The sequence below is a fragment of the Somniosus microcephalus genome, chromosome 12 (assembly GCF_052327205.1).
Source record: "Somniosus microcephalus isolate GS21.2 chromosome 12, FLI_Smic_1.0, whole genome shotgun sequence".
In the NCBI taxonomy this organism is placed as follows: domain Eukaryota; kingdom Metazoa; phylum Chordata; class Chondrichthyes; order Squaliformes; family Somniosidae; genus Somniosus; species Somniosus microcephalus.
In genome coordinates, this window is record NC_140998.1 from 98736530 (window position 1) to 98761978 (window position 25449).

Below are 25449 nucleotides of genomic sequence, written 5' to 3' on the forward strand. Positions count from 1 at the left end.
TAAATAAGACATTTGAATGCTTTATTGATAGATTAAAACAATCAGCAGTCAACACAAACTTTAAACATTAATTTAACATTCAACTACTTTCCTCACATTTTCTGTCAGTATTTCATATGATCTCATTCAATGATAAAATCTCACCACATCTGGCATTTTCATACATTGCACCAGTGGATCCACTCTACAGATGTACATATAAAATCCGCATGGTAAGTGCATTAATCACTGGAGACACGCAACATAATGCACACCTGTCAAAACGCATCATCTTTGACACAAGATGGTAAAACCATTTGAAACAATCACCACTCACACTTTCTTCATAAATAGAATCTTGACATATGTTGCATACAGTAAATTTGTTTTACAAGCTTATACAAAGCAGCCAGGTCACAGCACTGCTGGGCAGCATGATGGCCACACTGAGTAATACTGGCTGTCCTTTACATTAAATGCACAACATTCGTACCACTTAAAACTGGGGTCAGGTGCTAGTCTCACAGAGACCACGACTGTACCCGCGGTTGCCCTGAACATTGCGGCTTTTAAAGCCTCTTGCTTTAACAAGATTTTAAAAGTTATCCTAGTGGAATGTTCTCAAAATCATAGCAGCAGCTCATAGCTTTATTAGAACTGATTTTTTTGTATTCACTATTCACAGTGAACCAGGTGCACGTTCGTTTAAGAGCTGTAAAGTTGTTGACTGAGCCACAGCACAGCTGTGTACCGCAGGTCGAAAATTCGACCTTTTAAACTCGTAGGTTCTGGCTGACCAGCCATTGGCCTGCCCCTGCCAGCATGTGGGCACTTCTTCATTCTGTTTCTTTGGCAGTTGACACAGGCGCTGACAGAGAAAATCCAGTGACTCTTGCCACATCTACTTCTAAACCAATACCAACTACATTTACAGATTAAGCAGGATACACACATGTATATATTTATATATAACTAATACTAATTAACAGCACATGTAAATGTTAACTTATTACTGAAAAATGCAGTGCCCTCTAATACACAGGCAAGTTTTGAAATGCTAAATGCCTTCACTGAAGCGCTGCATCTCCTTGTAAAAATAACGAGTGGTCTCACTGAAAACATAAAGGGTTTCATTTTTCATTACCGGATGCCACCGCTTTCCTAAACCTAAGGATACTTCTTCAATGAGATTATGCACAGGATCTCCATCCAGGTCAGCCATCGCATCTTCATCAAAATTAATGCTTTCCTCAGTGACTTCCAGGACTTGCAGCTCAGGTCCACGAAGCCGAGCTATAGCAATGAGATTATGGGCCCAAACAGCATACCCTAAATTGGAAATTGAAAATGCAAAAGGTTAGAGTTCAAGAACATCAGCGTTTGTACAAAACCTCACTGATACTTACTAAATTCCAAAGAGAAACCCAGCTACTATGCTAATTTGCACCCCACCACTTTTTAAAAAAAAGCTGCAACCTTATTTTCAGGCTGAAAATATTTGTCTGCATTAATAAAAAATCTCAATGCTATTGAAACCAATTTACTTCACACAAATAAACTGGTGCAAGAAGCCCGAATAAAAAGCTTCCACCACGTTCAAATACAATGTAGTCAATGTGCTACCCAACCAAAAAGAGTTTGACTAGTATTAATTCAGTCACTTGTGGCCACATGGTTACATCACAAAACAATCCATAATTCAGCACCATGACAATCACAATAATAAAGGTGGGTAAAATTTCACACTTGGGCAGAGTCTTCAAAGACCAGAGTTTGGGAAAGTGCAGTGGAAGCATAACCCTATCAAAACACACTTAACAGGTTGGAGTGTGCAATGGGAAACTGGGTCCAAAAAATGTTAATTTTCATAAAATGCATTTCCTCACCTTGCTGACCACAAAGTCTTGTGTCCAATGCTGCAGCAAATATGGCAATTTCCCTTAGTGTCACACAAAAGTCTAACCTTGCACTGCACTTAAATTTCACTCCCCAACCCATTCATGACACTGCTTAATGTTTCTCCGTAATGGCTATTACATTCTATTACCCAGGCCTCAATGTACAAAATTTTAAAAATTATGTCTATAATCAATGTCAGATATACGCAACTAGTCAAAAGCAAATACACTCAATTTACAATGTCAATATTAATACAAAGGAATAACCACAAATACATGCATTGCTTACCATGGATTGAGAGGTGAGAAAGCTTTGTACACTTCCATGCCAAAAGCACCAAGGGGTCTTCATTTCTGTTGTCGCTGAGATCTGGAAAACCATTGATGCCTTGCTCTACATCCTTTATTAGGAGGAAGTGGGTAAGGGATTTGTCATACTGCCTGGATATGAGATCTACCACGGCACCTGAAACACCATTAGTTGAGCTGTCAAAGTGAATTCTCTCTAAAGGTATGCTTGGCTTCAGAATTCTTAGCAAAATGTCATTCCTGACATTAAAAGCCATGATGTAAACATGAAGATTTGCACAGTGCCTGGTAAGCACCTTCCAATCTGCATCTTGTGGCATGTTATCTAAAATGTGTATGTTGGACATTGAGAGATGATGTATTACAAGGGACAACCTATGCAAAGGCACATGGTTGCTGTTGGCGAGTACGCGTGTTACTTCAGCAGTAAAATCGCAGAAATCCAATGCAAGTGATCGCAGGTTTAGAAAGCGCTCCAGCTCAACTGCCTCAATAACTGGGGATTTATTAATAAAATGGGTATCCAGGAGACTCAGGTGTTCAATGCAGTTGGCACTGGACTGAGGCAAGGCTGCTAGTGTTGTGGGAGTTACTACCTCCAGCATAAACCCAAGGGAGAGCCATTTCAGATGTTTGGAATTTCCCAATACTTCTTCAATCAATTGTTGGATTCTGTAATAAAAAAAGCATTACGTTTGCTACATTTCTAAGTATTAATTGCAATTCATTAGATTTATAAGTCCAAAGCCCTGAAAATCCTCCAGCAACTCTCCCCAAAGAGGCTGCTCGAGACAGAATGCACATTGTATCAAAACATGAATGGAACAAGAAAAGTCATTCGGCCCATCAAGCGCAGTGAATTAATGCTGGTCAATTGGGATCTGCACTTCTGCTTAGCCCTTCTTTCACCACCTCAAACATTTACAGCCAAATCCATTTTACTTTAGATTTGAGCTTTTACTCATCCTCAGTAACAACTATCCAGTTTCAATTATTAAAATGCAGTTTATTCCCAAGATAAACCTCATTGGTTACATTATTTCTTTGCTCATTTAGCTATTGGCTTCTGGGCTTTGAACTTTCCCTTGTGTCACGCATGGTAATGCAGTTTAAATTACTAGCTTCCATTTTATCTGCAAGCCAATTAATTCAAAATTCTTAAACCATGCTCTTATTGATTTCCTAAAGAAAATAACACATTGTTCCATTAGGTACTGCTATGAAAGCATTTCAAATCCAGGTACTTGCTTTACTGTTCACATCAATGTCCCCTGTATTGTGTGTTTTCTCAATCTCTAGTCCCTGTACATTCCATGATAACTAACTCTGGAGAAACTTTGGTTAGTTAAAATGAAGGACACCAATCAAGACTCAGTACAAGTGTGGGTGCTGTACACTTAAGAGTGCAGTTTCAAACCAACCATAAAAACAAAATATCTGCAAAGCGAAGATGCATGTGTCAGTTACATTGAAATGTCCTCACTATCACTGCAAAAATCACTGCTGCTCACAAGATGGTGGCAAAGTATGTTCATTTAAGATAATGCGTCTCCCATAGTGTTTATTCAAAATGTTAATGAATCAAATGATTCTTGCATTGCACTGCAGGATTTTATTTTTAATTTAGCACTTGACTATTTACTAAGTCATTGTTTCCTGGACGATAGCAAAATACTGCAGATGCTGGAAATCCGAAACAACAGAAAATGCTGGAAAAACTCAGCAGGCCAGGCAACATCCGTGGAGAGAAAAGAGAGTCAACGTTTCGAGTCAAACCCTTTGTCAAGACTGGAAAGGCACAGGAAATGAAATCGATCGAGAGGCCAGGCTGGGAGAGAACAAGAGAAGAGACATTAAGAGGTATTCAAAACGAGACGAAATGGTGATAGGACTAGTGGAGACAAAAGACAGCTCTAGATTAGGTGTGAAATGTGCTGGCAGAATGAGACACAGCTGCCATGTGGGAGAGAGAAAAAAAAAGGGGGAGGAAAAGGGCCAAAACAAAGGTGGGGATTAAAAAAAAGTAAAAATGTAATGGGGGCCGAGGTTATGATCTGAAATTGTTGAACTCGATATTGAGTCCAGAAGGCTGTAAAGTGCCTAATCGGAAGATGAGGTGCTGTTCCTCAAGTTTACGCTGAGTTGACTCAAAACGTTAACTCTATTTTCTCTCCACGGATGCTGCCTGGCCTGCTGAGTTTTTCCAGCATTTTCTGTTGTTATTTCACTGTTTCCTGGAGTTTGACAATTTTCTCAGCTGTGATTTAAAACAAACCAATTCGGTTTAATTTGCAGAATTCTACTTACCAGTAATGCTGATGAAAATGACAGGATTAAAACCAATCAAGACAGCGGTGTTATTTTTTTTTTAAACAAACATCGATGCAAACAGCATCATTTAACCCATTAAAGGCAGTTATTTTTTACTTTTCAAAATACACATGTATATATACTTACGTCATATATATGGGTGAAGCTTGGAAATATGTACCAATTAACTTTTAAATTGTTCTCCTCCCTCTTCAGATCCACCCACATTATCTTGTGACTCTACACAAACGCACCTGCTCCCAGATAGCTGTAAAAGCCACATAGTGGCGTTACCTGCCCAAAGTGATGCTTCTGGTCATTTTCCAGCCTCCTGGAGAAGTGCCTGGCCCCTGCTCAGTACCTCCCCAACAGCCCGAGCAAAATCAGGAACTCATCACAAAAAGAACCAACTGTGCAAATTTCTGGCATACCACTTAGTAAGCCAACAGGATGCACGATCAGGCCACCTACCAAGACAGGTTTCCTTTAGGTTAGATGTAAATTCTCCACAGAATTATAACCACCACAATGGGTTAACTGCTCTGTAGTACTGTGCACTTATCATTCATACTGCTTCAGCATGACCACTCACTGCAGTAAAGCTGTGAACAAGCAATTAAATCCATGCCACACACCCAACCCAACTGTAGCAACAAACATACACAAATACCACTTTCAGAACACAAAGAAGGATCGGCTCCTCAACCTGCCTCAACAAACCACCTAATCATTTTACATATTTTTCCCATAACTCCAAATCCTATCCCCTTGCTCTTATGGGGGAAGGAAGTCTGTAACTTATAACTTCCAGCTATGGTTCTCCCACTCTTGTGAAAGTGGGAATGCATCGTCAGTGAGCAAGCCTAGAGTTCTGTCATTTTGATTTGCAAACAATTTTATTGGGAACCCTTCCCAACCATATACATCAATTCTTTTGGTCCTATTTTCAGAGGGAAAATTATTTTACACTTAGGTATTTGATTCTTTTACAGGGGGTATTTTGTTTCTTGACAACCACTTTAAAAGATGCCAGGAAATTAATTCTCAAAAACCTACTTCCTTTCATGTAGTGGGTAACCAATTTTGTATATATATATTTTTTTAAATATGAGTAATACAATTTGTTTCTGTATTACAAGCCCTATAGTATATCACATCCTAGCAAACCTTACCTTTAATAAAAAGGAACAAAAATTCCACTGGTATGAAACCTACAATTTTTTTTAATATACAAAATGTCTGGATCAGCAGAAAATATTCCTTAGCATACCGAAGAACCAATGGATGCAGACTGGGGGGGAAAATAATCTGCTCAGACTTTTTGTTTTAAGTATCGATCTAAAGAAATAGAAATAAAAGAAAAAAGAAAATGAAATTGGAAGAGAGAAAAACAATATAAACATTAATAAAATGAGAAAAATATAAACATTAACAAAACGAGAAAGACAAAGGAAGGAAAGGGCAAAAGTTATCCAAGAAAGCCATCAGAAGTTTTCTTGCCATTGACTGCAGATTAAAATTTTCTAAATCTAATCCAGTAGTTTTCTACCAGAAATCCATGAAAACAATTTAATGGTAAGCAAATAAAATAAAATCAACATTCCTATTTTAGATTACAGAATCAAATACTAATGAGATTCCCCTAAATGGCTCCACTCTTGCATGATCTAATATAGCCAATGTTGACTGTTATATTACCAGATTACTTCATAAAAACATAATCATGATTAATACTTTTGACATTTTTCATGAGGATTGTTCAATAGAAACCATAAACTCTCCCTAACGATGTTTTTATGTTTACAGTTTGGCTAAAGATATGAACACAGTTAATAGGGAAACAGAGACTTGATCCTATAAGTACAAAGACCTCAGAACTCAAGGCAGTAATAAGTGGGCTACAAATCTAAAGTTTTTTCATTTAAAATTCAATATCACAATCAGATGTCTATCTGGGATAGATGTACGATAACATGTCAATACTACTCGTCTCCATCTATACTACTGCAAAGTGCCAGAAACATGGCACAGCTACAGAAGTCATATGACTTGAAGTTTTATGTATACAACCAATGCTGTAAAAGCACCTTTTCATTTAACCAAAAACAGGAAATTGGGATGACTCACTGACGAGAACATTTAAGCCTCAATAGCCCCACTGTTTAATACTTAATTCCCACTCATTTTCAAAATGGTAGCCAAGTTATTTCTGAAGAAAAGTGAAAGGCCAATTACACAGCACAATGAATAAAATTCCAGGGGCATTAAAACTGTTCTCACTACTGTGTCACAGTTTACGTAAACTGGCTTTAAATGCATTTTGAAAGTTGGACAACCCAGTAGTTACAAACAGAACTACCAATACGAATTTAAATCCGGGCTTCAATTGATAGTCATATTCCAGCAGCCCCAAGATTCAAGATTCTGATTGTCACAAATCTACAGAAAGAAGCAAAAATAATATTGGTGTTCTTTCTGCACCGGCCAAGCAAGATTATTTAAAGGGGCTGTTCCTCAATTTCTGGTTAAATTTCACCCCTATGATCCTGATCTTCAGCCACTCGATATGTTGGGTTGGTCTGCTCCTGGGCCTGAACAAAACTGTCATCCACAAGTCTAGGATGTGTGGGATGATCGCTCTGACTGCCTGCTTCTCTTCTGCAGTCTTGTGCACACACAGGTGGCTCTGGAGAGGAATCTCATGGAGTCCACTGGCATGCTTGAGGTCTTCCCTAACCAATGGGCACTGCCAGGCACTAAATGCATCATTGAGAATGAGATTGTGGTTTTGTTTTATTCTGTGCATCTTTCAGTTTAATTGTACTATCTGCAAGAGTGTTTTAGAAACATAGAAGATAGGAGCAGGAGTAGGCCATTCGGCCCTTCGAGCCTGCTCCGCCATTCAACGAGATCATGGCTGATCATCCAAACCCTAGCACCCGGTCCCTACACCGACAGCCATCCCACCCAAGCCCTATCCCCGTAACCCCACGTATTTAATCCCCCCTAACACTAAGGGTCAATTTTTATCATGGTCAATCAACCTAACCCGCACATCTTTGGACTGTGGGAGGAAACCGGAGCACCCGGAGAAAACCCACACAAACACGGGGAGAATGTGCGAACTCCACACAGTCACCCGAGGCCGGATTTGAACCCGGGTCCCTGGCGCTGTGAGGCAACAGTGCTAACCACTATGCCACCGATATTTGTGGTATCCTCCTCAGATTGTGAGGACACTTGTGCTGACTTCTGTTCTGGTGACATCAGGTTACCCAGTACCACACTTTTTGGCCCAATTAAAATAGGATCAAGCAAACTAGCCCAACAGTTGACTGACAACTAGCAATAGCCATACTCATGCAATCCCAAATTCCCAAAGATACAGCTAAGAGTATGAGTATTTTTAATAAATGAAAAGTGCATTAAAAATCTGTGCTGAGTTAGATGATCTTAGCTAGAATGGTGGTAGCGGTGCTACAACTGACCTAAATAACCCTGGGTAAAAAGTGTTTTAAAATAAAAATCAACTTAGAACTGCTCAGCAAGCCCCATTGAAAAGTGGGCTTGCAAGGACACCAAGCGAAGTCAGGCTTGTGCTCGACAGCAAAGCGGCTTTGGGTCAAATTGCTCCGACAGAGGATGTGGCAAAAACAAAACAAACAAATAAAGAAAGAGTGGGTGGATTATTCACAAGCGGGTTAAATTATTCCACCACCTGTTGCGCTCAAATCTGTGGCTTGATTTTCCCTGGAATGACTAAAATGTAAATGATCTCGCAACCGTTATTCCAGCAGACCGGGTCTGTGGCGCCGACAAAATATTATCCTAGAAATTATGTAACTGAAAAGGACGGCGGTGGAAAAGCGGAGGATCCATTAAATCTTACTGCGTATGTCTTAAAATGGCATCGCCTGTGAATAACCTCCCCGCACCTCCAAACTTTGGGCTTCATTTCCCCCCAATCTCTCAATCCTTGCCGACTCCCCGGGGGAGGTTGTGCCCGGCCCGGCGCTGCTCTTTGTCCCCCTCACCCACCCAGCCAGCCCCCGCTGTTAGTGTGCTTCTGCCCGGGACACCTACTCGTGTGCCTGTTTGCCGTCCTGCTCCTGCAGGTAGATGTCCCCGAACACGCTCAGCTTCTGCAGGTTGCGGTTGCTCCTCACGCTCTTCAGCACGCACACCACCTCGTCCATGTAGGTCTTGAGCGTGTCCAGCCCACCGCCACCACCACCACCGCCGAGGCCCAGCCCCGCCGAGCTCTCCGAGCCGCCGCCGCTCTCGAACTCTACCTGCAGCTCCCGCACGAAGGAGCCGCACTTTTTCATCAGGAAGTCGAGGCGGCAGCGCTCGGCGGCCGAGCCGCGCAGGCGGAGGCGCAGCTCGGGCCAGAGGGACGGGTAGAAGAGGCACTCGCGCCACTTGCAGCAGACGGACGAGGCCCGCAGCCGGTCCCAGGGGGGCAGGAAAGAGAAAATGTGCACAATGACTTCGCACGGCAGAGCCGCCACCGCCGCCGCCCCTGCCCCGCACAGGGCCATCGCGCCCGGCAGCCGCTCCGCTCGGTCGGTCTCTCGGCTGGCTTTAAATCCTCGGTGAGTTTTCACTCTCTGTCTCGGTCGCCCTCCCCCGGATCAACAGTCTGGGCCGCGGTGCCTCCGCCGCTCACTCACTCACTCGGCGCTACCGCTGTTTCATCGCTTCTTCCACTCCCAGCACAGGGCCGGGCCTTCCGCCGGAAATCGCAGGGGCACCGTCCACCTCACCGCACTGCCCGGGGGGAGGGCACTGGCCCACAGCAACACCTCAACCGCCAGCAACCACGCAGGGAAGCCCCACAGCTTTACTCAACGGGAATATTGTTTAATATTATCGGCCACAGTGCCCGCTCTGGGTTCAGTGAAAGCTCCAGTCAGCCGCTTGCTTGGCTGCGATGATGGGCTCCCTCACCGCGCCTGCGCCAGCCGCCAGCCTGTTTACAAAATTCGGCTCGCCGCTCACGTGATGTGACGTCACCTTCTGGGTTGCTCCCATTGATACTTTTACCAGAAGTTTCTGCCTTCTGCAGGGAAATGGGCTTTCCATCACTCCAGCTCATACATAGAAGGTAGAAGCAGGCCCCTTGAGCCTGCTCCGCCATTCAATGAGATCATGGCTGATCATCCAAATTCAGTACCCTGTTCCTGCCTTCTCCCCATATCCCTTGATCCCTTTAGCCTTAAGAAATATATCTAACTCCTCCTTGAATATATTTAATGAATTCGCCTCAACTGCCTTCTGTGGTGGAGAATTCCACAGGTTCACCACTCTTTGGGTGAAGAAATTCCTCCTCATCTCTGTCCTACATGGCTTACCCGTTATCTTTAGACTGACCCCTGGTTCTGGACTCCCCGACCATCGGGAACATCCTTCCTGCATCGAGTCTGTCTACTCGTGTTAGAATTTTATAAGTTTCAATGAGATCCCCTCTCATTCTTCTAAACTCCAGCGAGTATAAGCCCAACCGACCCAATCTCTCCTCATACGTCATTCCTGCCATCCCAGGTATCAGTCTGGTGAATCTTCGCTGCACCACTGCACAACGGGCACAAGTAATACCCCTGGTTACTAAACACGTACTGAACACTAATTCTTTTGATCCAAATTAGAATTATAGATCCTTATTACAGAAGGAGGCCATTCGGCCCCTCGTGCCTGTGCTGGCTCTTTGAAAGAGCAACAGCAAAATACTGCGGACGCCGGAGATCTGAAATAAAACCAGAAAATGCTGGAAATACTCAGCCAGTCAGGCAGTATCTGTGGAGAGAGAAACAGAGTTAACGTTTCAGGTTGCTAACCTTTCACCAGAACTTTGAAAGAGCAGTCATGCTTTCCCACACCCCCACTTTTTGTCCAAGTTCCTCATCCTCAAGTACCTGTCCAACTCCCTTTTTTAATTATTTATGGAATCGGCTTCGATCACCTTTTCAGGTGAAGTGTTCCAGATCCCTATGAGTGAAAACATTTCTCCTCATCTTCCGTCTAGATCTTTTTCCAGTGATTTTGAATCTATGACCTCTAGTTATTGACCCAGTTGCCAGAGGAAATATTTTATCCCTATTTACTCTATCAAAACCTCTCATCAGCGAAATCCTCTATTAGGTCACCTCTTAAACCTCTGTTCCAAGGAGAACAGTCCTAACTTTTCCAAGCTCTCCTCATAACTGAAGTCGCTCATCCCTGGTAACATCCTGGTAAACCTCCTCTTTACCCTTTTTAATGCCTTTACACTTTTCCTGACATGTGGTGCCCAGAAATTCCACAATACTCCAGCTGAGGCCTGACCAGTGATTTATAAAGTTCGAGCATGATTTCTTTGCTTTTATATTCTATTCCTCTATTTAGAAACCCAAGTAACCCATGTGCTTTTTTTTAACCACCTTATCGACTTAGAAACATAGAAGATAGGAGCAGGAGTAGGCCATTCGGCCCTTCAAGCCTGCTCCGCCATTCAATGCAATCATGGCTGATCATCCAAATTCAGTACCCTGTCCCTGCCTTCTCCCCATATCCCTTGATCCCTTTAGCCTTAAGAAATATATCCAACTCTTTTTTGAATATATTTAATGAACTGGCCTCTACCGCCCTCTGTGGCAGAGAATTCCACAGGTTCACCACTCTCTGGGTGAAGAAATTCCTCCTCATTTCAGTCCTAAATGGCTTACCCCTTATCCTTAGACTATGACCCCTGGTTCTGGACTCCCCGGCCATCATAAACATCCTTCCTGCATCTAGTCTGTCCAGACCTGACAGAATTTTATAGGTTTCGATGAGATCCCCTCTCAATCTTCTAAACTCCAGTGAGTATAATCCCAATCGACACAATCTCTCCTCATACGTCATTCCTGCCATCCCAGGTATCAGGCTGGTGAATCTTCGCTGCACTCCTTCCATGGCAAGAACGTCCTTCCTCAGGTAAGGCGACCAAAACTGCACACAATACTCAAGGTGCGGTCTCACCAAGGCCCTGTACAACTGTAGCAAGACATCCTTGTTCCTGTACTCGAACCCTCTTGCTACGAAGGCCAACATACCATTTGCCTTCTTAACCGCCTGCTGCACCTGCATGCTTACCTTCAGCGGCTGGTGCACAAGAACACCCAGGTCTCTTTGCACTTCCCCTTCTCCCAGTCTATTGCCATTCAAATAATAATCTGCCTTCCTGTTTTTGCCACCAAAGTGGATAACCTCACATTTATCCACATTATAGTGCATTTGCCATGTTTCTGCCCAATCACCCAATCTGTCCAAATCGTACTGGAGTTTCATGACATCCTCCTCACAGCTTACCCTCCCACCCAGCTTTGTGTCGTCTGCAAATTTGGAGATATTACATCCAATTCCCTCGTCCAGATCATTAATATATATTGTGAACAGCTGGGGTCCTAGGACCGATCCTTGCGGTACCCCACTAGTCACTGCCTGCCACTCGGAAAACGACTCGTTTATTCCAACTCTTTGCTTTCTGTCCGCCAACCAGTTCTCTATCCAAGTCAATACCTTGCCCCCAATCCCATGTGCCTTAATTTTGCACGCTAATCTCTTATGTGGGACCTTATCGAAAGCCTTCTGAAAGTCCAAATACACCACATCCACTGGTTCTCCCTTATCTATTTTACCAGTTACATCCTCAAAAAATTCCAGTAGATTAGTCATGCTTGATTTACCTTTTGTAAATCCATGTTGACTTTGTCCGATCCTGTCACTGCTTACCAAGTGCTCTGCTATTACATCTTTTATAATAGATTCTAGCATTTTCCCCACTACCGATGTCAGGCTTACCGGTCTATAATTCCCCGCTTTTTCTCTACCACCTTTTTTGAATAGTGGGGTAACATTAGCTACCCTCCAATCCATGGGTACTGTTCCAGAGTCTATCGAGTTCTGGAAGATGACCAGCAATGCGTCTACTATTTCTAGGGCCACTTCCTTAAGTACCCTGGGATGTAGATTATCAGGCCCTGGGGATTTATCGGCCTTCAGTCCCATCAATTTTCCTAACACCATTTCCCTACAAATACTGATTTCTTTCAGTTCCACTCTTTCATCAGGCCCTATGTTCCCCGGCATCTCTGGGAGGTTATTTGTGTCCTCCTTTGTGAAGACAGAACCAAAGTATGAATTTAGTTGGTCTGCCATTTCTTTGTTTCCCATTATAAATTCCCCTGATTCTGACTGTAAGGGACCTACGCTTGACTTCACCAATCTTTTTCTCTTCACATATCTATAAAAGCTTTTACAGTCAGTTTTTATGTTACCTGCTAGCTTACTCTCATATTCTATTTTCCCTTTCTTAATTAATCCCTTTGTCCTCCTTTGTTGAATCCTAAACTGCTCCCAATCCTCAGGATTATTGCTTTTTCTGGCCAATTTATATGTCGTCTCCTTGGATCTTATGCTATCCCTAATTTCCCTTGTTAGCCACAGTTGAGTCACCTTTTTTGTTTTATTTTTATGCCAAACTGGGATGAACCAATTCTGTAGCTCATCCATTCGGTCTTTGAATGTTTGCCATTGCCTATCCACCATCAACCCTTTGAGTGCCATTCCCCAATCAATCATACCCAACTCGCTCCTCAGACCATCGTAGTTTCCTTTATTTAAATTGAGGACCCTAGTCTCTGAGTCAACTACTTCATTCTCCATCTTAATGAAGAATTCGATCATATTATGATCGCTCAGACCCAAGGGGCCTCGTACAACAAGATTGCTAATTAATCCTTTCTCGTTACATAATACCCAGTCTAAGATGGCCTGATCTCTAGTTGGTTCCTCGACATATTGGTCCAGGAAACCATCCCGTACACACTCCAGGAATTCCTCCTCCACAGTGTTGTTACTAATTTGGTTGGCCCAATCTATATGTAGATTAAAGTCACCCATGATGACTGCTGTGCCCTTATTGCACGCTTCTTTAATTTCCCTTTTAATGCCATCCCCAACCTCCGCCTTACTGTTGGGAGGTCTATATACCACTCCCACTAATGTTTTTTTCCCCTTAGTATTTCTCAATTCTACCCATACAGATTCCACATCCTCAGAGCTAATATCCTTCATTACAATTGTATTAATCCCTTCTTTAACCAGTAATGCTACCCCACCTCCCTTTCCTTTTTGCCTATCTTTCCTGAATATCGAATACCCCTGGATGTTGAGTTCCCAGTCTTGGCCATCCTTGAGCCACATTTCCGTAATCCCAACCAAATCATATTTGTTTACCTCTATTTGCGCAGCCAATTCGTCCACCTTATTACAAATGCTCCTCGCATTAAGACACAAAGCCTTCAGGCTTGTTTTTTTAACGCTCTTAGACCTATTAGAATTATTATTTACTGTGGCCACGTTTGATTTAAACCGTTGATTTCTCTGACTGCCACTTTTGTTTTTCTCCTTCCTATCTTTTGCTTTTATCCCTGTTTCCCTTTCCTCTGTCTCCCTGCTCAGGTTCCCAACCCCCTGCCATTTTAGTTTAAACCCCCCCCGAACAGTGCTAGACTTGCCTTGCCACCTTTAAGGATTTGTGTATATGGACACCAAGGTCTCTCTGCTCATCTACATCAAAATCGTGCCATTTTTAGGACACTGTCTTTCCATATTAGTTCTCCCAAAGTGCATCACTTCACACTTCTCTGCATTGAACTCCATCTGCCCTGCTTATGCCCATTTCACCATCCTGTATATGTCATCCTGAAGCCTATAATTATACTCATGATCTACTACTTTGCCAAGTTTTGTATCATCTGCAAACTTTATAATGCTGCTCCCTACACCCGAGTCTAGGTCATTTATAAAAATTGCAAAGAGTAATGGACCCAAAACTGACCCTTGGGGACACCACTGCAAACGACCGCCCAGTCTGAAAAACATCCATCCACCACCACACTTTGCCACCTGTCACTGAGTTCATTTTGTATCCATACCACCACTTTCCCCTTAATTCCATGGGCTTCCATCTTCTTACTGTAATAAGCCTCCTGTGTGCTACTTTGTCGAATGCCTCCCAAAAGTCCATATATACATCAACTGCACTACCTTGATCAACCTTCTCTGTTACCTTATCAAAGAATTCAATCAAGTTAGTCAGACGTGATTTACCTTTAACAAATCCATGCTGGCTCTCCTTGATTAACCCATGTCTTTCCAAATGAAATTTTATTTTGTCCCTGATAATGGTTTTCAATAACTTCCCCACCATCGATGTTAGGCTGACTGGCCTGTAGGCTCCTGGTTTATCCCTCTCCCCTTTGTTGTTACATTATAGAGGAATTTGTTGCAAATGAGCTAAAAAGCAATTTGTAAAAAAAAACTTCCATCCCCAATAATAACTCAGCAAGTAACTACATGATCTGGGGTGACACTGAGCCATATAGAACAGAAAGATCCCATGTTTGATCCAAAGTTGGCAGTGATATAGCTAGGGTGACATTAGAGGTGAGTTGGCCTCGGGATCTGTGAGCTTAAGACAAGAAAAATCAGCCAGGGTTCCTGCTACTGGCTGCTATTCAGCAACCCCTGGTAGAAGTGAACATATGATGACAGTCAGGGTGGACCATAATGGTCCCCATAATTAAACTGCTTGTTGACTCCCACTGTCCAGGCTCCCACGTGGTCACTTGGAAGGCTGTTTTTGCATATGGAATTGTTGTTTTCAGAAATGGTAAGGGGGGAGGAGGAATGAGGGAAAACTGAAGAAAGAAATGCTTTAAAAAATCCATCAAAGATATTTCACTCAAAACTTAATACATAAATGAGGCCAATTGGTCCCAAAGCAGTAACCTTAGTAAACTGTTGTACAGTAATAGACTTATTATTAGAAAGTTTAAAATATCCAATGTGATGACTTCCATATTTTCCAGGAACATCTGTGTCCTGGTTCCTGTGTTGTCTTTTCCCCACAGAACTGATGTCAGTAAGGGTCTTAGATTACTGACATCAAACAGCAATTACCCTCAATAAATCAAGCATGTATATATACATATGTAACAATGGCCAACCCACTGTCTAATTTGTTATATTTTAGCATGAAGTATATCCTTTTCATTTCATGATTTCACTCTGTATAATTTGTATATGAGTGGTATTGCTGTGAATTTGTTTCCATCTACAGAAATTCAATGAAAATAGTCTTTACAGTGACAGAATTGCTACTGTCACAGATTTTCTGTCCCTCTCAGCTTCAGTAATATTGGCTTGCTGCCAATGTTTAGATATCACAGGCCAAGACTCATGCCATATTCAGCAGTATGGTCTTAAAAGTCCTTTGTATTAAAAAATAAATGCAATTTACAGAACTGTTTTGAATTGCTGGAGAGTGTAGAGATTTTCAGCTAATTCAAAAAACCAACCCTTGACCCCTCCGTCCTTGCAAACTACTGCCCATCTCCAACCTCCCTTTCCTCTCCAAAGTCCTTGAACATGTCGCCTCCCAAATCTTTCCCGCATGTTTGAATCAGGTTTCCGTCCCTGTCCCAGTACCGAAATGGCTCTCATCAAAGTCACAAATGATATCCTTTGTGACTGTGACAAAGGTAAATTATCCCTTCTCGTCCTTCTTGACTTGTCTGCAGCCTTTGACACGGTTGACCACTCCATCCTTCTCCAATGCCTCCCCACCGTCGTTCAGCTGAATGGGACTGCCCTCACCCGGTTCCATTCTCATCTATCTAATCATAGCCAGAGAATCACCTACAAAGGCTTCTCTCCTCGCTCCCACGTCGTTACCTCTGGTGTCCCCCAAGGAACTATCCTTGGCCCCCTCCTATTTCTGATCTACATGCTGCTCCTTGGCGACATCATTCGAAACACAGCATCAGTTTCCACATGTACGCTGACGACACCCAGCTCTACCTCACCACCACTTCTCTTGACCCCTCCATGGTCTCTAAATTGTCAGACTGCTTGTCCGACATCCAGTTCTGGATAAGCGGTAATTTCCTCCAATTAAATATTGGGACGACTGAAGCCATTGTTTTCGGTCCCTACCACAAACTCCGTTCTCTAGCCACTGACTCCATCCCTCTCCCTAACATCTGTCTGAGGCTGAACCACACTGTTCACAACCTTGGCATATTTGACCCTGAAATTAGCTTCTGACCACATATCCGCAGCATAACTAAGACCGCCTATTTCCACCTCCGCAACATCGTCTATCTCCGCCCTTGCCTCAGCTCATCCACTGCTCAGCCGTGGCTCAGTTGGTAGCACCCTCGCCTCTCAGTCAGAAGGTTGTGGGTTCAAGTCCCACTCCAGGGACTTGAGCAAAAAGTCTAGGCTGACACTCCAGTGCAGTGCTGAGGGTGTGCTGCATTGTCAAAGGTGCTGTCTTTTGGATGAGACATTAAACCGAGGCCCTGTCTGCTCTCTCAAATGGACGTAAAAGATCCATGGCACTATTTTACCGAAGAGCAGGTGAGTTATCCCTGGTGTCCTGGCCAATATTTATCCCTCAATCAACACAACAATCGTGGCCAGCAATGGAGGGGTAAAGGAAATCAGGGATGCACAAGAGGCCAGAATTGGAGGAATGCAGAGTTCCTGGAGGGTTATAGGGCTGGAAGAAGTTACAGAGATAGGAAGGGGTGAGGCCATGGAGAGATTTGATCTCAAGGATGAGAATTTTAAATTTGAGGCATTACTGAACTGGGGGCCAATGGCGGTCAGCGTGCACAGAGGTGATGGTGAACGGAATTTGAAACATTAAAAATAAGCACCTGGAAAGATGTTGAAAGTTGAAGAAGTGTTAAATTAGACTCATTTAATACTATGGAATGACTACATATATCTAGATTAAGACTGTCAAATAACCCAAGCATTCCTACTGCTTCTGCATTGAACTGGTAGGTTACAAACCTTGCGAAAGCAGCATGGATCTTCAGATTTGCCAATGACTGCAGCACCACACTTACCTGCCCGACGGCATCATCCAAACATGACATCAGATTCCACATGTACGCTGACGACACCCAGCTCTACCTCATCACAACCTGTCTTGACCCCTCCCTCTACTGTCTCTGATTTGAAACGCTGCTTGTCCGACATCCAGTACTGGATGAGCAGAAATTTCCTCCAATTAAATACTGGGAAGACGGAAGCCATCGTCTTCAGACCCTGCCACAAGCTCCGTTCCCTAGCTCGCGACTCCATCCCTCTCCCTGGCCACTGTCTGAGACTGAACCAGACTGTTGGCAACCTTGACGTCCTATTTGACCCTGAGATGAGCTTCCGACTCAATATCCTCTCTATCACCAGGATCGCCTACTTCCACCTCTATAACATCGCTCATCTCCACCCCTGCCTCAGCTCATCTGCTGCTGAAACTCTCATCCATGCTTTTGTTACCTCTAGACTTGACTATTCCAATGCTCTGCTGGCCGGCCTCCCACTTTGCACGCTCCGTAAACTTGAGCTCATCCAAAACTCTGCTGCCTGTATCCTAACTCGCACCAGGTCCCTTCACCCATCACCCCTGTACTCACTGACCTACACTGGCTCCCGGTCCACCATTGCCTCGATTTTAAAATTGGCATCCTTGTTTCTCAAATCCCTCTATGGCCTTGCCCCTCCCTATCTCTGTAACCTCCTCCAGCCCTGCAACCCTCCAGGTTCTCTGCGCTCCTTCAATTCTGGCCTCTTGCGCATCACCGATTTTCTTTGCTCCACCATTGGTGGCCATGCCTTCAGCTGCCGAGGCCCTAAGCTCTGGAATTCCCCCACTAAACCTCTCTACCTCTCTTTCCTCCTTTAAGAAGCTCATTAAAACCTACCTCTTTGACCAAGCTTTTGGTCCCCTATCCTAATATCCCCTTATGTGGCTCGGTGTCAAATTTTGTTTGATAATCACTCCTGTGAAGCGATGGGACATTTTACTATGTTACAGGTGCTGTACAAATGCAAATTGTTGTTGTTGCTGCTGCAACAGAACAGCACTGTGGCCAATGTTGTGCGGCCGCACAGCCTGGGACCGACTTTTTCAATGTTAAATTTCATGCACGCGCAAAACTGTGAATGGGCCGTGCAGCCCCTTAAAGGAGCCGCACACCTAAAGAGAAATTAGGGAGAACATTGACTGTGACTCTCTTTTAATTTTATTCCCCCTGCAACAGGAATGTTATTGAATGTTGGTGTTCTGATAGCTCTCCAAAAGAGCCCTGTTTCATCAGAATTGTTAATGTTCACTTTATCAAACTGGTGTAAGAGATCTGACAAGGATCTTATTCAATGATCGGGGACTTCAGCATCAGCTGTAGTCTTTTCACTTTGAATGTCTAGAACTGTCACATTTTGGGATTTTTTGGGCCACTTTTTCACGGAAAGGTTGGGGAAAAAAGTTACTTTTATTTTGGGGTTTTTAAGAGCATAGTGTATTCAACCAAGTTACAAAAAAACGAGGTGGTAGGTAGTTAAGTTGCTAATGAGCTACCTTAGACTGTAAATAATGAGCATTTTGTTAGCTTGTCTTGGCAATTAAAATTCATCTCACACCCATTGTATCGGAAATTCTTTTATACATTTTTGACTGAACAAGCTGGCAGAGAGGCTTTTGGAAATGAGATGCTGTGCAGGCAGTCAGGGTTTTGAACATTATAGCTGCAAGAGCTCTTGTGAAGACAAAATGTTTAGCAATGCTGAAGGAAGTTTAAAGTCATCTTGTTTAAGTCAAGTAGGATGACCCAGTGAGGTTGAGAAGTCTTTATTATTGTATCATTATGTAAAGACCAGTTGAACTAAGTGAATATGATCATACCTGTTACTCTGTATGTTCACTCACTATGAATAAAGCAGCCTAACAATTAGGAGCAGTAGAACAGGAGAGGGCCATTCAGCCCCTCAAGCCCGTTTCACCATTCAATTAGATCGTGACTGATCTATAGCTTAACTCCATATACCTGCCTTGGTTCAGTAACCCTTAATACCTTTACCTAACAAAAATGAATTTTGACATTTTCAATTGGCATAGCCTCAACAGCTTTTTGGGAGAGAGTTCCAGATTTCCACTACCCTGAAGAATGCTTTCTGACATCACCCTTGAATAGCTTAGCTCTAATTTTAAGGTTATGCCCCCTTGTTCTGGACTCCCCCACCAGAGGAAACAGTTTCTATCTATCCTATCAAATCCTTTAATCATCTTAAACACCTCAATTAGATCACCCCATAATCTTCTATACTCAAGGGAATACACGCGTAGTCTATGCAACCTGTCCTCATAATTTAACCCCTTTAGCCCCAGTATCATTCTGGTGAATGTGCTGCACCTCCTCCAATGCCAATATATCCTTCCTGAGGTGCGGTGCCCAGAACTGAATGCAGTGCTCCAGATGGGGTCTAACCAGAGCTCTGTACAGCTGTAACATCATTTCCATCCCTTTGTATTCCAGCCCTCTCGAGATAAAGGCTAACATTCCATTAGCCTTTTTATTTTTTTGTATCTGTCCACCAGCTTTTAGTGATTTCTGTACTTGGATGCCTAAATCTCTCTGCTGATCCACAGTTCCAACCTTCTCACCATTTAGAAAATACTCTGATCTATCTTTCTTAGTTCCAGAATGGATGGCCTCACACTTTCCCACATTGAACTCCATCTGCTAGTTTTGCCCACTCGCTTAATCTCTCGACGTCCCTTTGCAACATCTTGCACCCGTCTACACTATCTACTGTGCCACCTAACTTAGTGTCATCAGCAAACTTAGATACTTGGTTCTCTAATTCTAATCCTTCATCCAATTCATATCAAGCCTCATCTCACCAAGTGTTTATTTGGTCCACCTTGAAAGTATCTGAAGAAGTACATGTGCAAAAGACATGAATGCCCAGTCCAGGTCTGATTTATGCTATAATGGGGTTTCTGCCACATTAACAGCAACATTACGGCGATGGAGCAGGAGCAGCGCCAAGGAAATTCCTGGCCAAAGCTCCCTTCTTATTCCTTAACTCTAACCAAATAAATTCCGCTTTGGATGCATCGCTTATATCATCCCTTCTCAGCACAGAGTTCTCTTTAAACTGGAAAATACAACCCCCAATATATTGGAGGTTTGGGTTTCTGACCTCTGATAATATAGCCACTGAGAGAACAGTGACATCTTTCTTCCAACCCTTTTGCGAAGGCTGTGAATCCTGGGGAGTGGCTGCAACGGTGTCAATGACCATTCCAGTACCTCATCACTCTCAATGTGTGAAGAGTTATGTTGGCAAGCTATTCTGATTGGGTTGGAAGTATCCCTGTAGAACCAGATCTTGCTCTCACTCAATGAACAAAGACTTTTTCTAGCAGTGGTGACTGAATAACCTGATGCAGGCAGAAGTTTTTTTTCCAGCCCAAAGATATTGAGGCCAATTGTTTTATAGCAACTGCCACCAATAAAAATACATTTTTATGGTGCCTTTCACGACCACCGGACGTCCCAAAGCGCTTTACAGCCAATGAAGTACTTTTGAATTGCAGTTACTGTTGTAATGTAGGAAACACGACAGCCAATTTGTGCTCAGCAAGCTCCCACAAACAGCAATGTGACAATGACCAGTTAATCTGTTTTTATTATGTTGATTGAGGGATAGAAACATAGAAGATAGGCGCAGGAGTAGGCCATTCGGCCCTTCGAGCCTGCTCCGTCATTCAATGAGATCATGGCTGATCATCCAAATTCAGTACCCTGTCCCTGCCTTCTCCCCATATCCCTTGATCCCTTTAGCCTTAAGAAATATATCCAACTCTTTCTTGAATATATTTAATGAACTGGCCTCCACCGCCCTCTGTGGCAGAGAATTCCACAGGTTCACCACTCTCTGGGTGAAGAAATTCCTCCTCATTTCAGTCCTAAATGGCCAGGATAAATATTGGCCAGGACACTAGGGATAAAAGGTAAATCGTGCTTGACTAATCTATTGGAATTTTTTGAGGATGTAACTGGTAAAATAGATAAGGGAGAACCAGTGGCTGTGGTGTATTTGGACTTTCAAAAGGCTTTCGATAAGGTCCCACATAAGAGATTAGCATGTAAAGTTAAGGCACATGGGATTGGGGGCAAGCTATTGACTTGGATAGAGAACTGGTTGGCGGACAGAAAACAAAGAATTGGAATAAACGGCTCTTTTTCCGAGTGGCAGGCAGTGACTAGAGGGGTACCGCAGGGATCAGTCCTTGGACCCCAGCTATTCACAATATATATTAATGATCTGGACAAGGGAACTAGATGTAATATCTCCAAGTTTGCAGACGACACAAAGCTGGGTGGGCGTGTGTGCTGTGAGGAGGATGCCGAGAAACTCCAGGATGATTTGGACAGGTTGGGTGATTGGGCAGAAGCATGGCAGATGCAATATAATGTGGATAAATGTGAGGTTATCCACTTTGGTGTCAAAAACAAGAAGGCAGATTATTATCTGAATGGCAATAGATTGGGAGAAGGGGAAGTGCAACGAGACCTGGGCGTCCTTGTGCACCAGTCACTGAAGGTAAGCATGCAGGTGCAGCAGGCGGTTAAGAAGGCAAATGGTATGTTGGCCTTCATAGCGAGAGGGTTTGAGTACAGGAACAAGGATGTCTTGCTGCAGTTGTACAGGGCCTTGGTGAGACCACATCTTGAGTATTGTGTGCAGTTTTGGTCGCCTTATCTGAGGAAGGATGTTCTTGCCATGGAGGGAGTGCAGCGAAGATTCACCAGGCTGATACCTGGGATGGCAGGAATGACGTATGAGGAGCGATTGGGTTGATTGGGCTTATACTCGCTGGATTTTAGAAGAATGAGAGGGGATCTCATTGAAACTTATAAAATTCTAAGGACTAGACAGACTAGATGCAGGAAGGATGTTCCCGATGGTCGGGGAGTCCAGAACCAGGGGTCACAGTCTAAGGATAAGGGGTAAGCCATTTAGGACAGAGATGAGGAGGAATTTCTTCACCCAGAGAGTGGTGAACCTGTGGAATTCTCTACCACAGAAGGCAGTAGAGGCCAATTCATTAAATATATTCAAGAAGGAGTTGGATATATTTCTTAAGGCTAAAGGGATCAAGGGATATGGGGAGAAAGCTGGGACAGGGTACTGAATTTGGATGATCAGCCATGATTGCATTGAATGGCGGAGCAGGCTCGAGGGGCCGAATGGCCTACTCCTGCTCCTATCTTCTATGTTTCTATAACTCCTCTGCTCTTCTTTGAAATAGTGCCATGGGATCTTTTATGTCTACCTGAGAGAGCAGATGGGGCCTCGGTTTAACGTCTCACCCGAAAGACAGCACCTCCGACAGCTCCCTCAGTACTGCACCGGAGTGTCAGCCTAGCTTTTTGTGCTCAAGTTCTGAGAGTGGGACCAGTGCAAGATGGCGGCCGTGACGGTCCGGTGCTGAGATCGCTCTCCCTGTTTCGGGCGGCCAGCTCTCGCCGCTCGCTCCCGCAACCGGAGCGAGGTGCTCGGCAAGTCGGGCAGAGGCAGAGCAGCGAGCAGCGGCAGCAGCCAAGCCGACCCGCTGGAGCACATCGGCCGGCAGCTCCTCGGCGGGAAGGAATTCAGACTGGGAGGAGGGGAGCCGAGCATGGCGGCCAGAGGCCGACCCGTGAAGAGAGAGAAGTAGGCCCCGGGCCGTGGAGCCGGCGACGGTGAAGAGGAGGCCGCATTGGAGCATTCGCATCCCGACGATGTGTTCGGCGAGTCGGGCAGAGGAGCGCAGCGCAACGAGCAGCAGCAGCAGACTCACAACACGCTGCAGCACGTTGGCCGGCAGCTCCATTTCGGGTAACTCGCAGTCCGGATGGGAGGAGGGGAGCCGGGCATGGTGGCCAGAACGGGAGAAGCAGGCCACCACACGTGGAGCCGGCAACAGTGAGGAGGAGGCCGCGGTGACGAGGAGGACGGAGCGGCTGAGGGACATCGTGCTCCCACTGCCACGGGAAGCCATTGTGTATAGCTGACGCGTCCCTACGGGGAACAAGCATTCCATTGTACTTGTTACATATATGGCAAATAAATCTAATCTGAATTTGAACCCACAACCTTCTGACTCAAAGTCGAGAGTGCGACCCACTGACTTGACTAAGTATCTAATCACATGAGCACGTGCATTTTCCCACTAAACCATCAGCAGAAACCACCAGCGCATGTTGGAAGCAGACAGTTGTTGATGTATCGGCTGAGTAGTGAGGTGGTGCCGGCGAGCGCAGTCGCTGTTGGCGCTGAGTGCAAACTCTGGGCAGTGCGCCTGTCGCCCAGAGGCCGTGCTCATTTGTTGGTTGCGGCTGCGGAAAGCAGAGAAATGGCGGAGAAGTTGCCGGGTCTCGGCCTCTACCTCAGCCCCAGCAACGTGCTGCTGACCGGCGGCGACACGGACGCGGAGAAGGTGAGAAGTGAGCGCTGGGCCGGGGAATGCTGACGCTCACGGCCGGTAATCCGCCGCGGCTCCGGCACCTTTACCAAGTTGGAGGTGCTGTTGTTTTTGTTCCGGGCGGCTCCCTCGAAAGGCCGCGGGCTCCAGCTGACAGTAGCCGCCGAGCCCCCCGAGTTATTGGGCGGCAGCAGCAGCAGCAAAGACTCGGCGGCCGCACGAAAAGAGCTGGGCTGATCACAGCGGTAGGACAGGAGTAGAGAGCAACAGTCCAGGGCATCAGTCACTCTCCCACCGGGAGACTGGGCATCAGTCACTCTCCCACCGGGAGACTGGGAATCAGTCACTCTCCCACCGGGACCATATTTCTAATGTATCTACCCTATCAAATCCCTTTATCATTTTAAACACATTGATTAAATCCTTCTAAACTCAAATAAATTGAAACCAAGTTTATGCAACCTGCCCTAATAATTTAACCCCTTAAACCCTGGTGTGGTGACCATACCCACTCCAAGGCTGATTTATCATTCCTGAGGTGTGGTGCCCAAAATTGAACGCAGTACTCCAAATGTGGTCTGATCAAGACTCTGTACAACTGAAGCAAAACTTCCACCCTTTTGTATTCCAAACCCCTTGAGATAAAGACCAACATTTCATTAGCCTTTTTGATTACTTTTTGTACCTGTGCATTAGCTTTTAGCGATTATGTACATGGACCCCATAATCTCTTTGCTCCTCCACAGCTCCTCGTCTGTCGCCGTTTTTAAAAAAAAAAAAAAAAAAAAATAAATTCCGGTTTGTCTTTCTCCGATCCAAAGTGTTCTCTCAGTTCCCCACATTGAAATCCATCTGCCATAGTTTTGTTCACTCACTTAGTCTATCTATTTCTCTTTGTAACTTCCTGCTCCCATCTACTCAATTTACTATGCCTCCTAACTTCGTGTCATCTGCAAACTTGGATGTACAACTCTCTATTCCTTCATTCATTAATATATATGGTAGAAAGCTGAGGCTTCAATCACTGTCCCACTAGAATAGGCTGGAAATCACTCGCAGTCCCATCTAGAACCAGAGAATCACCATCACACTAGGATAGACTGGGGATCGGTCAATTCACTGGCACGAGAACAGGCTGGGGAATTAAGATTATTGTCTTAAACAATGACTGAGAGCAGCCTTGGTTTTGTTTTAATAGTAATTATGATGATGAGTAGATAAAATAGAAATGAGCAAATTCCTCTAAAACGAAATCAAAGGAACAAGGATTCAAAATTAATAAGCTGTTGGCCTAATGAAAGATTGGAAAAAATGTAAACTGCCAAGAGTGCACTGAATGCTAGGTCTGTGGCGGATAGGGCAGGGTTTGATACAAGATAATTAAAGCTTTAAATCTAGGATAAGAAGAAGTTGCTATTTGAGGGAATCCAAGGGCCACCCTGGCCAGGGAGAATCAGCATCTAGTTTATCTAGTGTATAATTTAGCTCTGGCTGCTTTCACAGCTCAGTCTTGAGAAACATAATGTATTTCTGTTGCATTCAACACATCACATTCAGGTTTCCAGATGAACTAAGCGGAGAAGCAGTAAGGGCTTTCAA

General features: G+C 44.2%; 2 protein-coding genes across 3 annotated transcripts in view; one reads left to right on the plus strand and one right to left on the minus strand.

The window, feature by feature from the left end:
- On the minus strand, positions 1–9037 carry fbxo33 (F-box protein 33). The gene is made up of 3 exons (XM_086003324.1): positions 8580–9037; positions 2167–2858; positions 1–1308 (listed from the first exon to the last, which is right to left on the minus strand). The coding sequence occupies exons 1-3, from the start codon at positions 9035–9037 to the stop codon at positions 1037–1039; spliced, it is 1422 nt and encodes a 473-aa protein (XP_085859450.1). The 3' UTR covers positions 1–1036.
- The window catches only part of fam177a1a (family with sequence similarity 177 member A1a), a 26821-nt gene continuing 10381 nt past the window's right edge, over positions 9010–25449 (plus strand). The window contains exon 1 of one of the 2 annotated variants that reach the window (XM_086003326.1): positions 9010–9091. Coding sequence is in view for 1 of the 2 variants with exons in the window: in XM_086003325.1 (XP_085859451.1) it covers positions 23650–23865 (216 nt within the window). In the remaining variant the exon portion in view is untranslated. Of the gene's footprint in view, positions 9092–23632; positions 23866–25449 lie in introns of those variants that run through there. The other variant, XM_086003325.1, reaches the window with a different exon arrangement.